The 16,631-nt window shown below is 43.0% G+C and overlaps 2 protein-coding genes across 6 annotated transcripts in view; one reads left to right on the top strand and one right to left on the bottom strand.

Moving 5' to 3' along the window:
• The window catches only part of Adam12 (ADAM metallopeptidase domain 12), a 263,686-nt gene extending 257,336 nt beyond the window's left edge, over positions 1–6,350 (top strand). Inside the window, exon 22 of the mRNA XM_048791374.1 lies at positions 1,608–6,350. Within this exon, the coding sequence (XP_048647331.1) occupies positions 1,608–1,668 (61 nt within the window). The 3' untranslated portion in view covers positions 1,669–6,350. The remainder of the gene's footprint in view (positions 1–1,607) is intronic.
• Positions 6,351–10,062: 3,712 nt separating this feature from the next.
• The window catches only part of Fank1 (fibronectin type III and ankyrin repeat domains 1), a 63,114-nt gene continuing 56,545 nt past the window's right edge, over positions 10,063–16,631 (bottom strand). For all 5 annotated transcript variants that reach the window (XM_015498394.2, XM_015498391.2, XM_048791370.1 and 2 more), the window contains 5 exons: positions 13,959–14,124; positions 11,229–11,372; positions 10,558–10,635; positions 10,403–10,447; positions 10,063–10,296 (listed from right to left, as the gene is read on the bottom strand). In XM_015498394.2, coding sequence (XP_015353880.1) covers positions 10,234–10,296; positions 10,403–10,447; positions 10,558–10,635; positions 11,229–11,372; positions 13,959–14,124 — 496 coding nt within the window. In that variant the 3' untranslated portion in view covers positions 10,063–10,233. The remainder of the gene's footprint in view (positions 10,297–10,402; positions 10,448–10,557; positions 10,636–11,228; positions 11,373–13,958; positions 14,125–16,631) is intronic.

The raw sequence follows: 16,631 nt of genomic DNA, 5'->3' as shown, positions 1-16,631 counted from the left end.
CCAAAGCAGGCATCGCCAGGGCACTTTCAGGAGGGCCAGGGACCTCAGCACTTGGAGCCTGGCTCAAGCTGGTTGGTGACGGCTATTAAATGTGCTGAAATTTTGCAAGGTAGGTGTTAAACCAGGTCACTGTTAAGATTATATAAACTTACCGTTGAATGTTTGTATAAACTCAATGGAAAGCACAGGCAGTGAACTCTGAGAACCTCCCTTCCACTTCTTTTTTACTGCCTTTGCTCTAATTGCGCCACTGGGGTTGCAGACATCTGATGACATGGTGGTCCCTCGTAGCTCTTCCATGTTTGGTGACAAGATGATGGTGGCTTGGAATCAGCCACAGTGGGAGCATTTACACCAAGGAAATGGTCAAACACTGCAGCGTGGCTCCCCCAGCCCCTGGCGAGTTGTCCAACGCTGACCAGCACAAAGAGGCCCAGGGCTCCTCTGTGTGCCCCTTGGCAGGACGCTTGCTTTTCAAGCTCAAAAGAACCAATGGTACTGTTGGCTGGGCCCTGTGCTCAGTAATTCCTCTCTCCAGAGGGGAGGACACACTAGTGATTTCATTACAGCTCTTGGGAAGAATTTTTGGCCTGTGGAAGAAATAGTTGCCTAATAAATCTCAGAGATAAAGCCGGTCAAAGGGTCAGTGCAATTCCCAACTGCAGAAACACAGGAAGATTGCATAGCATCCTAGTTATTTCATTGTGGTTTATATGTTGATCTTAAAGTTACTTTCCTTATTCTGTTTAAAGTAAAATATACTACTTTACATGGACTTGATGAAGGAAAAGCTCCTCATTTAAATGCCCTCAAGCAGTGGACTGTCTTGCCTCTGTTGTCACTGAGAGCAAGGCAAGCCTATTTAATCTTGTCCTGCACATTGTTTTAAAAAAATTTTTTTTAGTTGTCAATGGACCTTTCTTTTATTTATACGTGGTGCTGAGAATTGAACCCAGTGCCTCTCACATGCAGGCAAGCGCTCTTCCACTGAGCCACAACCCCAGCCCTGCACATTAATTTTGGAGGGATCCCATGTGCCTTACTTTTGCTATCTGTTGCTCTGTTCAACCCAGTAGACACTGGGCATTTGTGACTGGTCAAAAGTCAAACTCTGCTGTCAGTGTAAACACATGCTGAATGCTGAAGTCTTAGTTCCTCTAAAATGCCAATTCTCTCAACTTTATGACCTGTTTTGAAATGATACTCTACATATATTGAGTTAAACTAATTTTAATAATAAATTTCATTTATTTCTTTGCTTTTTTCATGTGGCTACTAGAAAACATTACCTAAGTGGCTCTCACCCTTTTTTTTTTCTGTTGGACGGTGCTGTTCCAGAATCAACTGGAGCATGAGAGGGGTATCATTGGAGAGGGCTCCTCTGGTGGCATCTGTTGTAAACCACTGGGAATTCTGAAGCTCTAGAAAGGTCCCTGATGGGATCTGACACTCCTGCCAAAAGCAAGAGTGTCTCTAGACCTCCAGATGGGATTTGGCCTAGGAGTGTAGGAAAAGACTTCTCCCACCCCAGATTTCCATGTCTGCAGAAACTGTTCAAGACCTCTAACTACAACTTTGCTTTCTCCTCTTCACTGCTTTTAATTCAGACCTGCTCCTAAGTATCCACACCACGTGCCCAGACCCACCCACAGCGCCTATCCTCAGTGAGGAGCAAGCTGACACCTTCGTTCAACAGTGAAGACAGAAGTTTGCACTATCTTTCAACTCCACGTGGAGTGACTTTTTGTACCAACTTTTAGAATTTTTTTTTAATATGTTTAAAACACCATTATTTCAAGAACTTTGAGCTACTGCCGTCGGTGCTGTGCTATGGTGCTCTGTGTATTCGCTCAGGTACTTGTAAATTATTAATTTATGCAGAATGTTTATTGCAGTGCAGTGCACTGTACTAGGCATTTTTACCATCACTGAGTTTTCCATGGAAGGAAGGCTTGTTGTGCTTTTAATATTTTAGTGAACTTGAAATATCCTGCTTGATGGGATTCTGGACCAGATGTTTACTTTCTGATCAGGCTTTATTAGAAAGCAGTTGCTAATTCCCCACGGCTGTGTTAATGGTACCAGACACAACTCAGGACCCCTGGTAGAACCTTGAGTGATTTTCTGAAACTCCTAGCCCAGGCTGCACTGGGCCTTCAGTGAGGCCCTCGGTGCCTACACGCTGACAAGCCCCTAGCAGCTGGACTTTGGAGCAGTGAATGACCTGGTTTGGAGCCAGGAAGCTTTGGAGAGAACCTGGGTTGCAGACAGGAATTTTGAGGTGTGGCCACGCCTGGAACACTAGGCCAGGCAGAAACTTGACCTTGAGCTGAGCCGCCATGGGCCCCTTTGGAAAGCAAACAAGGAAGAAGTCTGCAGGATTGCTCAAGGTTTTCTTTATAGAAACATCAAGAACTTCTTTCTCTGGCTGCTCTTTATGCAGTTCTGGCATCAGCACATTATTTAGATTGGGAACGGTGGTGTTTCTACAAGAAGGCCACCGCCCCAGCACTGCAAACCACCATCTCCCTGTGCTGTTTGGAGCTAAGCAAATTACCACCTTGTCTTCTCAACTGTAATATGATGACCCTGTGTTCAGACAGATAGATGAGGCTTTCCCTGGGACCATAATTCTTTTCAGATGTGAACTAGTAACCAGATCTAGTCAATCAATTCTTTAGATAAAAATCTCCTTTTACTGCAAGGTTCAACTTATTAAAAATTAGGCAGAAACAACTACTAAATGGAATGCCTTGCTCATTGGCACAGACTGTCTGGGCTGCCTTATTAGTACGTAGTGGACAAAGAACCACAAGTGACCATGAAGTTCTCTCTAGGGCACCCTATTTTCTCAGCTAGGCAGCTGGAATCTTAAACATTTGCAACCTACCTGTAGAGCATCACAAGGTATGATCAGAAAACCAATTTCCTAACCCTGTATTTTCACCAAAGGCCAGCTGGGGCAAGCAGCCCCTCCAAACATTTCACTCTCCCAGTGTCTCATTTCCTAGGATGTTTAAGATGCCTGGATCTAATAGCATGAAAAATACTCAGATAAGGCAAAATGCCATTCTGGCCCTCACTGTCTTCTGTGAGATCATGAATGACTAGTTTTCACATTAGAAGGCAATTGACAGCAGTTCCGTAATTCACTGAGTGTTTCATGATGAGACTTCTTTTAGGGTCATTTCAATGGTTTTCCTATGCCTTGAAGCAGAAAGAAAAATACATACCAGGAATCTTGGTTTGCCTTCCAGAAAACGAAACAACATTTAACTGTGCCAATGTTCTCCCCATATATCTAGGCAACGTGGTATTCATGACTATGAATAAATAAATCTATGTCACAAACACACAAAAGGTATTCCAACTCTTGCAGTATGCATATGTTTTAATAAACAGATGCAATTATTTTCTTTAAAAAGTAAAGCCATGTTAGATGATATTACTGTGGATGAGATACATACAGAATTATTGTAACTAACTGATGTTACATTTAGTAATTGTGTCAAGGCCAAAACACACACTATTGAAAAGTTTACAGAATTTCCTGGTGTGGACATTGCTGCCTTCTCGCCCACGCCTCAGCTCGGGCACTTTCACCCTCCTCCTACTGCACGGAGCAGGGAGGATAGGAACTGCCTTTTCTGTTTTTGTTCTTTCTGAACTGTAATTACTGTGCTTTTGTTCCAGAGAACCAGGAAGAGTTTGGTATTAAAGGAGGTTAAAACTGATCTTCTGCCATGTCATCAATGGCCACTTTGTGGTTATGGCTGATGACACAATTTTAATTTTATCTCAATACTAATTGCTTTTATAGAGCCATGCAAATTATTTCTGAATAAGAATATATTTAAGCCTTATAATACACAGATAATATTATTAAAGGAATACTTTCAAAATTCAATATTTATCAAATAAAGCATATTTATCAATAACTTCCATTTTAATGTAACTTAGGAACCAATAACTAGGGTTGTTTTTTTCTTGGTGGGAAGGGTTTTCTCTCACTTTTTATAAACAATGGGAACAAAAATCAGTACTTCTATTTTAGTGGCAATATGACTATTCTTTAATATTTCTAAAATACTTCACAGGGACAAATAACAGTTATTGTGAGTTTTATAAAACCATTACTGAGAAAGTTCAGTGCCTAAACTCAAAAGCAGGCTGGAAGGCTACTCACCTTTCTTCCTACAGCCAGGGCTGCAGGTTACAGGGCCCCACTCCACGGAGAGGTGCATGGCCAACCTTCCAGGCATTCCATTTATCTGCTAAAATGTTCTTGTTTTCCCAATACATTGAACCAGACTGTGGCAACCAAGAGAAACAATGCCTAGTGTTGTCCATTGTCCCAGTGGGACTTCCCCAGTGTACACATATAGATGACACCAGAGAGACTGCAAAGCAACAAATTAAACTGTATGGGAATAAATATTCCTGACTAGTCTCCAAGGGGACATTATTATGCCTTTTTAACTTCATCCGGAATTCTCAGGCCTTGTTCTCTAACCAATCAGCACATTCCCTAAAATTGCTAAGACTCTGATCTGCGTCAGAGATTAGAGATCCCCCATGGTGCTGACCCCCACTGTAATGCCTGTGCCTCCTCCAGCCACTCCACTGATGCTTACCAAGCACTCCCAGCCAAGGGAAGCTGGGCCAGACTGTCCTCATGCACCCTGATCTCTTGCAGACTCTCCTAGTGAGACCCATTTCATTCTTAAGCTTTGCTAGAGTCCGGGCAGACTTACTCTACAGAACCCTCCTCACTGCTCTCACAATGGCTCTAGCCACATGCAAGTGACCCAGATGAATGTTCCACCAGCCCTCCCAGAAGTAACTCAGGCTGGAAGTCTCACACACACACAGTGACTGACTGGTGGGGACACTACAGGTATCATCTTCTCTCCTCCATACCCATACCAGAAGCCATCCCCATGCTGCCAGTTACTCCCCATGTCTCATCAGCATCCTCTCACCTGGACACAGTAAGCCAGAAGCTCAAATCTGTTTGCCTTTCCTTGTCACCAGACAAGTGCCTAACTTCGGCCAAACTCAGTGTTAATGGCCCTCCAATCCCGGCAGTGAAGTCACTACTTCAGATCAGCCGGAGTGGCATCTGTTGCAGTGCATGGCAGCCCCATGGGGTCCACCTACTGGACATCCAAAGCCCAACATTCTCCAGAATCACAGCTCAGAGCAACCCCGCCAGCACCCAAGACCCCTGCAGAGTCCCTCCTGCAAGCACATCAATCACAGTGACCTCCCGTCCCATGTCTTGTTCTAATGAGAAGGGGCAGTTGGCCATAGAAAATCAATTTAGCTATGCATGCAAAATTCTCTGACTCACTCCAAAGTTCCCATCGACAGGTATTACTTTTAAACTTGTTTGAAAATTCCAATAGTGAAATACGTAACACTAAGATTTGTGAGCCGCATGCTCAGAACCAGTTCTGTACAGTGAAGATTATTTTCACAAGCCATTTACCCACATGAGCATGTGCCTCTTCCCTGCCTCCTGTAGAGGAAACCCCCCCCCCTTTTTACTTCTGGGACAGTACTGGAAGCTTCAAATCCAGTCATTATAAACCTGTTTCATATGAGAAAAACTAAAAGAAATACTGCATCGAGCCTGTTAAAATCCTTGGTAATGGAGAGTGATAGCCAGAAGATTGAACAAAGGACTTCTCAAAGTGCTTCAGTTTCCCCAGGCTGAAGGCCCTGTAACTCACCCTGATTTTCAACATCATCTTCAAGAAGTATGTTCTATGTTCTCTGTAACTCTCAAAGAAAATATTTTAGTCAATTTAGCATATTTAAATTCAAACAAAAGAATAAATATAATGTGATCATTTTAGTTTTCAAAAAAGCAGAATCCCTTTTTTGTGTTCATAGTCATAAGCAGGTCCCTTCATAGGGCAGCCACAGGAAAAACAAGTTAGAAAGACAACAACCCCTAAGATTCCAAGGCAGGACAGGTGGGAGCAGAACTAGCGAGCGGCTCCTTAGCTCCTTCTATAGGGTCAAATTGGCAGGTGGTCAGGAAGCCTGTGTCTGAAGGCATGTGGCAACTGAAAGGCCATTCTTTAACTTGACCACAGGCTGTTTAGCACAGTACAGATTAGAGTTACAGCTACATAAACCAGCACAGTCATTCTGTAGTGCTTCAACCATTTATAATGCTTTGGTTTGCTAATTTGTTCACGTACCTTTTTATGTTACATTCTGTTGCTTTTGTAAACGTTTCTCATATTGGGGATCTACAGGTAAACACAACTTGCTATTTCAATAAAAAAGTCATTGTTAAGAATATTATATCCAATAAATGATAAACAGGTAAATATAAAGAGTGTCTTGTTCGTTATTGAGGATATTATGAAAATGGAGGGAAGAACTCAAGTAGAAAAAAATGTATCTATACTCTCATTTGTTTATAAGTGCATAAAGACATTTTGGAGCAATGCACAAGAAATTAAGAACACCTAGTAGGTGGGGTGGGTGATAAGCAAGGGGTGCATCTGCCAATCATCAGGGACTGGGCAGATAAGGAGAATGGTGCCTGTTCACCCTCATCATTGGTAAGTGGGGGGAAACTGATTATTTGAATAACATTAATTCATAACCCATCGAAGAACATTTTAAAACTTACCTTATTCAGGTAAGAGATAAATTCAAAAAGTAGCAGTAGAGACATACCAAACAAACAGGCAATGAAAATCTAAATTTGATGGATAAATACTTATAAATTATAAAAATAGCACCCAACTTCATAAAGAAAACTGCAGAAAACACATATTCAAAATGGTAACAAGAACAAAAGGTCTTTATTCTTACCACTCTCCACTCACAACAAACTAGACACAATAAGTACAAGGATGACCTCAAATCTAGGGAATAAGTTTATGGGATGGGATACTCCAAACACACAGAATAGAACTTTATTCCAAGTGCCTCGGGGGGAGAAAGGAGAAAGAAATCCTCAAAAAAAATAATGCTGTGTCCTAGAAATGTAATGATTCTTTAGTCAAAAGTGAATTACAGATTATCTAGAACAAAACGAATTAGAACATTTGAAATAGCACATGGTCTGGGTATGTTTCTCAAAAGTCCTTGCACTATAAGAACTCATCTGTGATACGTGTTAAGTTCCCTTACCCATAGGAGAATGGTGCCTGTTCGCCCACACCATTGTGGGTGTCCCTTTCCAGGGACATTCCAATCCAGTGAGCCCAAGATGGGCCCAGGAAACTTGTATTTAGTAAGTACTCTATAATGGTTTAAATATGCGGCGTCTTCCAAAAGCACATGTGTGAGACAATGCAAGAATGTTAAGGTGAAAATATTAGATTATGAAAGCCATAACCTAATGGTGGATTAATCCACTGATAGGGATTAACTGGGGTGCAACTGTAGGCAGGTGGGGTGTAGCTGGAGGAGGTGGGTCCCTGGGGGCGTGACTTTGGAGTTTGTTTCGTTTCTGGAGAGCAGAGCTCTCTCTGCTTCCTGGTTGTCATTCCCTGAACTGCTTTGTCTGCCACACCCTTCTGCCACCATTTTCTGTTCACCTCAGGCCCCAGAGCTATAGAGTTGGCCAACCATAGGCTGAACCTCTAAAGCCATGAGCCAAAATAAACTTTTTGTCCTCAAAGTTGTTCTTGCCAGGTTTCTTTTGGTCACAGCTTCACAAAAGCCGACTAAAACACTCACAATTGAATCTTTGGATCAAGAAGGCTTAGAAAAAAAATTCTCACAGTAATAAAACAAACAGTGCTTAGGGAAAATTCACAGACCTTAAATATGTATTACTAAGCAAAAAAGATGAAAATGAATGAACTTAATGTCTAACAAAAAAGTTATAAAAGGGACAACAAAATAAGCCTCCGGGGGTGAGGGGAACAGAAGAAGGTGGAAATGTAGCTCAGGGGTAGAGTGCTGGCCCACCACACACAAGGCCCTGGGTCCCATCCCCAGCACCAACACAGTAACAAATAACAAAAGCCAGAACTGCAAAATGCTTGTTATTAACAGGCACAGTGGCACACGCCTGTTATTCCAGCAACTCTGAAAGCAGAGGCAGGAGGATCGCTAGTTCAAAGCCAGCTTCAGCAACTTAGTGAGGTCCTAAGCAACTCAAAATGAGGCCCTGTCTCTAAATAAAATATAAAAAGGGATAGGGATGTGACTCGGTGGTTAAGAGCCCCTGGGTTTAATCCCTGATAACAACAAAACAAAAAACAGAAGAAATGAATTTATAAAATAGAAAAAGAATAAAACCATGAGTTGCTCCTAGGGAAAATTAAAACAGGCTATTAACCGCCTTCAAATATCATTAAACAAAAAGAAGAGAAAGAGCAAATAGACATAGCACCTAAGCTCATAGAACCCAACAGCCCGCCATAACCAACGAGACAGTCTCATTGGTTTGAGGATGGTTCGAAATCTAGCCCAGAGGGTGCAAGACGTTGCCAAGCTTGGTGTCAGCCAGAAGGAATGTGCCGAGCATGCCTGGTTAGCAAACGCAACCTACAACAGACCAAAGCATGAAATCAAGGGGGACGTGGACGTGGACACTGACCCTGGAAAAGGGAGAGGAAGGCTTTACAAAGTGTGAAGATGCTCTAATTTTTAGGTTTTAAAATCAAATCTAGCAAATATAGAGAGAGATGCATTTGTACAAAAGGTAAAACGCCAATGAATCAACTTAAGGTGAATGTTCCATAAACTATATGGAACAGAGCTGAAAATTGCTAGCATCAATAAAATTAATCATGTTTTATAAGAGGATGTGAGGGGAAAGGGAAAAAAAATCAAGGGAGGGAAATGAATTACAGTAGATGGGGTAGAGATAGAAGATGGGAGGGGAGGGGAGGGGGATAGTAGAGGATAGGAAAGATAGCAGAATACAATAGTCACTAGTATGGCAATATGTAAAAACATGGATGTGTAACCGATGTGATTGTGCAATCTGTATATGGGGTAAAAATGGGAGTTCATAACCCACTTGAATCAAATGTATGAAATATATGTCAAGAGCTTTGTAATGTTTTGAACAACCAATAAAAAAAATTAATCATGTTTTTTCTCTATGCCCCTTCTCAAAAGTTTTGGAAGGGCAGAATAAAATACACTTATTAATGCTGTATGTGTACAGGTGAGTGTATGACCAATGTGATTCTGCAACCTGTACAATCAGAAAAATAAGAAATTATACCCCATTTGATTCAAATGTATGAATTGTCAAGATCACTGTACTGTCATATGTAGCTAATAAAAAATAAATAAATTTTAAAAAAGTTTTGGAGCTCTAATGACCTTTTAACTGGTCTCTCCATTATCCAGAAAAATCTCACTCCTGTGCAGACCTTTGCAGCTGGTCTACTCAGAGGCCAAGTTAACTAGTTTGTCTCTGAGGAGGAGAAATGCATATGGTATGCCATCTAACATCTTTGCTGAGTGAAAGCTCCACCAGGTTTGTCTTAAGCTTCCAACCAGCAGTCCTTTTGCAGTCACCCCAACTGTCTACAAACTGCGCCCTCAGCTTCAAAAGCTTTCTGCTTTCAAGACTAAATTCAGTACACTGCTCTACATTTCAGCAAAGTCATCAGATCCGGCAGCTGGGGCTTTCCTTATCAGAGCTTCAGCGTGTGCAGACACACACGCACAGACAGGTCCATTCTGCAAAGACTGACCTGGACCATTCACCATAAGCAGGACAGGACCAGAGTCTTGAGATAAGCACCTCGAGCTTTGATGTGAGGCCAAGAGTCGAAGAGAAGACTCCTGGACTCTAAGGAGGAGCACCACTGCACAGGGGGACGCAGCCTGGCAGTGCGGCCCAGGGGGGGTGGGGGGTGGATAACAGAAAACACATGAGGGAGAGCACGCCAGGGGCCTGCAGTGGCTCTGAGGACAGCTGTAGGCCAGAAGCCAGGAGGCCCCGTGCATGTTTACGTAGCTCCAGTGCATAAATATTTTGTTTCACGTCTAACTCCAAAGCACAAGTGCAAGAAAACAGCCTGCTCTATAGACGCCCAATGATGAGAACACATGTGCGCGTGCTTAGGTAAGAAGATGTATTTCAATGTGGGAATAGCCGTCTGTTACAAAAAAATACTGTGAGTCTTCAACTAAATAAATATACAGCCCTCAAGGACGCAGAATATCACGTCCAGTTCAACAGTCATTTTTTGTTTTATTTTGCTTGAATTTCTCAGGCAGCTGGTGCTCTGATCAGTGGACAGAGGACTTCCGAGGCAGCTTTTTTTCCCTTTCTTCTAATAAGGAGACTACATTCTAGAAAAACAAGACAAGCAAGTGAATGTCCTCCAAACTTTTGGTGGGTTTTGTGATTTGGAAAGCACTACAAAATTAGCCTTGCTGGGCAGAAGGGCATCCCCACCTGTCTGTCAAACACTCTGGCCATTTCTAGGACCCCTTTGCCAAACTGAAAGAGGAGACAGTAAAAATATATATTAGAATATACATAAGTATATATACATATGTTTATATATTTCTTTCTTCCCCAAGGAAGATCTTTCAATAGAGATTATTTACCTCATTTTTCACACTTGCATCTGCCCCTTTGTCAAGAAGTAACTCAACCAACTGCTCGTGATTATTTAATACGGCCACCTGAAAGACAGCAGTGCTGCATGAGGTCCGCTCCCCTCCCCGGGGGTGCAGGCCACAGGAAGGGTGCACGGGCAAACTCAGGGCCCAGCAGCTAAGGAGGGCAGAGCTGGCTGGGTCACCAGCCTGCCAGACCTGTGTCCTGCTCCATCTAGGGCATCACAACTGCTAGGATGAGGGAAGGGCCACCTCCCTCTCCCCACTGAAATGACACTGGGAAGACCAGGCCAGCACAGGAAACCAGCTGTTTTGATCTGTTTTGATCCTACTGTGGCCCTAGGGACCAAGGTTGACAATCCTTAAAGGAGGATTTGTTGAAAGACAACAGAAACGACACAGTGCCAGGCACAGCCGTGCGTGTCTATAGTTCCAGCTGTGCAGCAGGATCGCTGGGCCCAGGAGTTTGAGGTCAGCCAAAGCAATATAATGAGACCTCATAGTTAAAAAAAAAAAAAAAAAGTGACCCCCTCATACCTTTATTAAAAGGCTGGCTGGCAGGAGCACACGCAACCAAACCCAGGGCCTAGGAATGAGCCACCAAACTCACAAGAATGTCCAATCGTAGAAAAGCTCTGGCCTTCGGGGGAAAGGCGTACCATGAGCGGTGTCTTCCCATCTTTGTCTCTCACATTCACATCAGCCCCAGCCTCAATGAGGAGCGAGGCCACCTTCTGGCTGCCCGACACCACAGAGACTCTCATGAGCGGCGTCCACCCTGAACCAGTGTCCACAACGTCCACCTGTGGGCCAGATGAAGAGCTGCCTCAGACTGGCTGCTTCTCCAACTCACAGAAGGAAGGTCCGCTTGCCCCGGCTCCCCCGACTTAGCAGGCAGCCTGTCCAGGCTGGGTGCAGGTTCTCGCCCAATCCTCACCCAGGCGCAGTGATAAGATAGATGTGTTAGAACCACCTTAGGGGGTCTGCTGAGGGGGGGGACCCCCTAATGTGATTCTTCTGCATCTTCTCACTGCACCTAGGTGAGAATCAGGTGAATGCAGTCCAGTGAACCTGTACCAAGTCTTGACAGGCTGCCACTAAGTCGGGGGAGTCGGGGCAAGCGGACCTTCCTTCTGTGAGTTGGAGAAGCAGCCAGGCTGGGGCAGCTCTTCATCTGGCACCTTGCTCCTGGCCCATGGGAACTCCCTGAGGTGCGTTCCTTGCCTAGCTTTCGTCACCTGTCTAAACAATGCTTATTTTTATGCATCTTTGTAGGTGGGCTTCAGTTCTTTTCTGGAACAAGATATGTACACACCCTTGTGTTTAAGAATACTTCTGTTCGAAGCAGGAGAACTACAGTAAGCACAGTGACCAGACCCATTACACAAACTCCAATCTGAAGAGCCACTAACCCAATGCCTCGCCAAGAAGTAATATGGTTGGTCACTTCCCAAACATCTGCTCCTCACTGAACTCTATCAATTTAGTGTTTTAAAAATGCAAATGTTGCTGCTCATAATTCCATCGAAGCCCTAACCAACCCATGAAGAGAGGTGCTGAAGACACGGGCAAGCCCAGACCCTCACACACAGACTGAAAGAATGACTCGGAAGGCCTAGCTTTAGTGAAGCCTGAGAGGAGAATGGCAAACAGGGCCTGGCAGGAGATGACCTACTGCAGCAGCGCTCTCCCTCGCGCAAACAAACCACCTACAGGCCAGAGCTCATCCCATTCGAATACTGAAATCAGGACACCAGCTGCCGCCCACGCTTCCCAGCACACTCCCACACAATCTCTCTTTTGGTCCCGAGGGTTAAGCAGGAGTAGGTGATTCTACTTCTGGTTTAGAAATGATCAAACGAAACTTCAGAAGTCATATGGCTCATAGGTAGAAATGTTCCCTATTGAAGTAAATCATTCACTCTCAGTGTAAAACCATCACATTTGGGAAGGGGATGGCTACACCCTGCTGGGCTCCAGTCTTCAAAAGTCTCAGGTGAGCCATCTGCAAGCACACAGAAATGCCGTTGACACCCCCACTAGCCAGCCACATGAAGATCTTCAGCACACACACCTACACTTATGGATTTATTATCTGCAACACAGCTTCTGTTGGATGGAAAGATGGATTTATCCCAGAGAATTGGGCTTGTCTAAAGCCCAGAGAGTCTACATTTCCAAAGCTCCAGTATTGAGATGCTCACGGCAGAAACCTGCCCTCATCTGGATCCTTTTCTTCAATCATCTGAGATTGATTGATTTTCTTTAATCAGACTCTTACTGGGTCCAGAGCAGAACACAGCTCATCATAAACCAAATCAGGGGAACATTATATTATTGCTAGCACAGAGGCGAAGCCTTCTGAACTCTTGTGCATGTCTCTAAAATATAAGGAAACATGAAAGGTAAGAAAAAGGGCTTATCTTAATAATTGAATTTTTTTCCCCTTCAAGGGGGCCTTTTTCTCCACCCTCCCAAAGCAGTGTCAGGAACCAGTGAGATTCCACAGCATAAGACCTACTTTCTTTCAGTCACACTTTGGGAACAAACTAGAATAAATATACCAACATCTTCTGGGAGATGTGACTTTGCTCGAATTGGATTGATTTTCCAGGTCATCAACTTAATTTCTCAGGACTCTGCGCTGCCTGGTAATCAGTTAGCATGGCATTTTGTCCGTCATTCTTTATTTCTATGCCTTGAAATCTTTAGTCCAAGCCTTTGGAGAATTTCCAGAGCTATCAGCAGTGACCATAATTGATCTAATTATAACTAGCCATTTTCACATATCTATAGAAGTTCATACAACATGACTTCTATTTGCTAAATCAGATTTGTACCTCCTGCTGACATGAAAACACAAGCAAATCAACAGGCCTGGGTAAAGACTGACAGCCGAGAGCCTCCATTCTTCACATGGCCACTTGCCCTTTGGAAACTATAATGATTAATGCAAAGTAAGTAAAAATGATCTAGTTTTAGAAGCAACAACAAGTGCTGAGCCTGGGAGAGCTCTTAACATCTTTGTGTTGCAGCATTTAAGATGATATCTGGTAGGTGGAAGATACTCAGTGAAGCCTTGGTGACGGGCTGCATAAGAGATAAGTAAGCAAATGAACAAAGGAATCTGGTCCAGCTCTGATTCCAGCCTCATTCCTTCTTCCTAGAGGAAACCAAAATCCAAGATAACCGGAAGCCTTACTGTCAAATCAATGCCACAATGATGTCTTTTTTTCTAAGATTTCAGGAGTTTTCTCACTGATAGGTCAGAGATCTTTCTCCATCATTTCTAAGTTGGGCCAATCAAAGGTCCTGACTCTCCTAGTCCCTGTGGAATGGAATTTCAGGTTCTTAACAGTCCTGTGTGGCTAATAAGGCAGGCCCTGTACCTCACAGCCATCCTTTATCATCCAGTCGATCACAGTGCAGTGGCCTCCATCTGCAGCCCAGTGCAAAGCTGTGCAGCCGCCCAGGTCTCTAGCCTCCCAGGAAGCCCCATGTCTGCGGAGGTATTTCACAACATCCAGATGTCCCGCGTAGCACGCAAGCATAAGACTGCAACACATGGGAGAAGTATTTGGCTGTAAGTGTATCTGTCAAGTTCAGGCACACTGTACCCTTACTATGTGAATCTTACTCGCACTTGTGACTACTTCCTGAGAGCACAATTCCTTAAGTAGAATCTCTATGTCAATGACTGTGACTTACTTTTAATGCATATTTCCAAACTGCTTTCCAAAAAGGTTATATCAATTTTCACTTCTATCAACACTTTCTGAAAACATCTATTTACTCTACCTTTTCCAATTACAAATGTTACAGGTGGTATTTTTTATTCTAGCCAAGTCAAACATTTTTCATACAAATTGTTTACAGTGATTTTGCTTTAAAATTGTCTTTTCACTTAAATTGCTCTTTTTTCCTACTGTGTAGAGATGTTTGTTTGTTCAGTGTTGTGTCTATGTGCCTGACTTCTGCACACTGAAGATGTTCATCACGTGTCTATGACATTCAAATATCCCCTCAGATTACCCTTAACTGTGTAATTTAGTTCTTTAAAGTGTGTGATGTATGCACAATCTTTTTCCCACTGATTTCCTTCATTCTTTTGCTTTCACATTACAAGATCAGATAAGCATATGCCCCTTCCTTGTAGCTTATGATTTTTTTTATTTTTTTTTATTTTTTTTTAATTTATTTATTTATTTTTTTTTTACATTTAATACTTCATTCACCTGGAAGAAATTGTGGTACATGCTTTAAGGCTAGGATCTAACTTAATATTTTTTTCTTCAAAAAGCCTATTTTTCTAAAACCTTTCTTATTGATTTGTGTTGCTTCTGTTATCATATACTAAGTTCTTATGGGGATCTATCTTAGGATTTCTATTCCATTCTATTTACTTTTCCAATTATTTGTTCCAGTACCATACTACTTTAATTACTATAAGTTTTAGGGCGTATTAATAACTGCCAAGGCAAATCTCTCCACAGTCCTCTATAACAAAGTTACATTAGCTGTTATCATCTATTGACAAGTTTCCAGGAATAACTCCATTTGAAGCTATATTCAATCTGTATGTTAATTTGGAAAAACTTAAAATATGTATCTATTTTTTAAGTCTTTATCTCTCTCAATATAGTTGTATAGGTTTAGTTTTTCATTCAAAAAAAATTTTTTTGGTTGATACTGGGAATTGAACCCAGGGATGCTTTACCATTGAACTACATCCCAGTCCTTTTATTTATTGCTATATTTTTTTAATTTTTTATATGTTTTTATTTTGAGATTGGCCTTGAAGTTGCCATCCTTTTACCTCAGCCTCTGAGTTGCTGGGATTATAGGTATGCACCATTACACCCAGCAAATATCTTGCTTTTAAAAGAAATATTTTATTCTACTTTATTTTTCCTATTATATTTATTAAGCAAGTAATTTCAGGTATTTAAAATTTTTGTTGTATAGTTGGTCATATAACTGAACCTCCTCATTAAGTCCAAGTATTTGAAAGTTGATTCTCTTGGGTTCTGCACGACAGGAGTCACACTCTTATTTCACATCTCACCAAGATGATCAGACTTCCAAAGTACTGTCCAATCATGAGTTAACAAAATACAACCTATACTTACTGTTATGGGCCAGACTATAAGGGCAATGACTAAAGAGACTCCATTTTTCCCTGAGACTCCACATCATATAAGAAATGCTTCTCCCATAGGAAAGCCCCGCCTCTGTACCCATCAATAGTTGCTTAGCATAGCATGTTTGGCAACACAAAATGCCAATTCTTATACAATGTAAAAGTATTCTCTCTTTGGTTCCCATTTTTCTTGGACAATGTACCCTGTCAGAGATTGATTGTTCAGATGTTAGTAACCATTCTTTAACTTGTACTCAACTAGGGACATTTTGGTCCACTCCCTTTTTTGCTTACGATTTTAGATCTCATGACGTTTATTTATGGTTTGAACAACAGCCACTTCTGACTAAAATGATTTTGGACTATAAAAGGTGTACTCAAACCCCAAGAGGAGTTTGAAGGGTGTAGACTTGCAGCCTACCCCTTGGCCCACCAGCTGATGGATCCAGATCTGCAGCTGGTGAATAAAGTTTCCATCTCCTGCTTTAAGATCGACTCAGTGCGCCGGCAAGGTAGACGGAACTGCGACCACCCACAGAACAGGCCCAGCGGCCTGCTGAGGGGCAGTCGCCCCCCACCTGCCGCGCCTGCCAGGTAGGCGGAACTGTGACCACAGACAGAAAAGGCCCAGTGGCCCGCGGAGGGGCAGAGCTGCCAACCACTCCTGCAAGGTAGGCGGGCCTGCAACCCACCGGCAGAACAGGCGCAGCGGCCTGCTGAGAGGCAGAGCCGCCCCCTCCCCCCGCGCCTGCAAGGTAGACGGAACTGTGACCACCAACAGAACAGGCCAGACCTGCAACCGACAGACAGAACAGGCCCAGTGGCCTGAGGAAGGGTAGAGCCGCCCCCCCGCGCCTGCAAGGTAGGCGGACCAGCGACCCACCGGCAGAACAGCCCCAGAGGCCTGCAGAGGGGCAGTGCC

Source organism: Marmota marmota, unplaced genomic scaffold (genome assembly GCF_001458135.2).
Source record: "Marmota marmota marmota unplaced genomic scaffold, marMar, whole genome shotgun sequence".
Classification (NCBI taxonomy): domain Eukaryota; kingdom Metazoa; phylum Chordata; class Mammalia; order Rodentia; family Sciuridae; genus Marmota; species Marmota marmota.
This window is presented reverse-complemented; position numbering and strand designations above follow the sequence as displayed.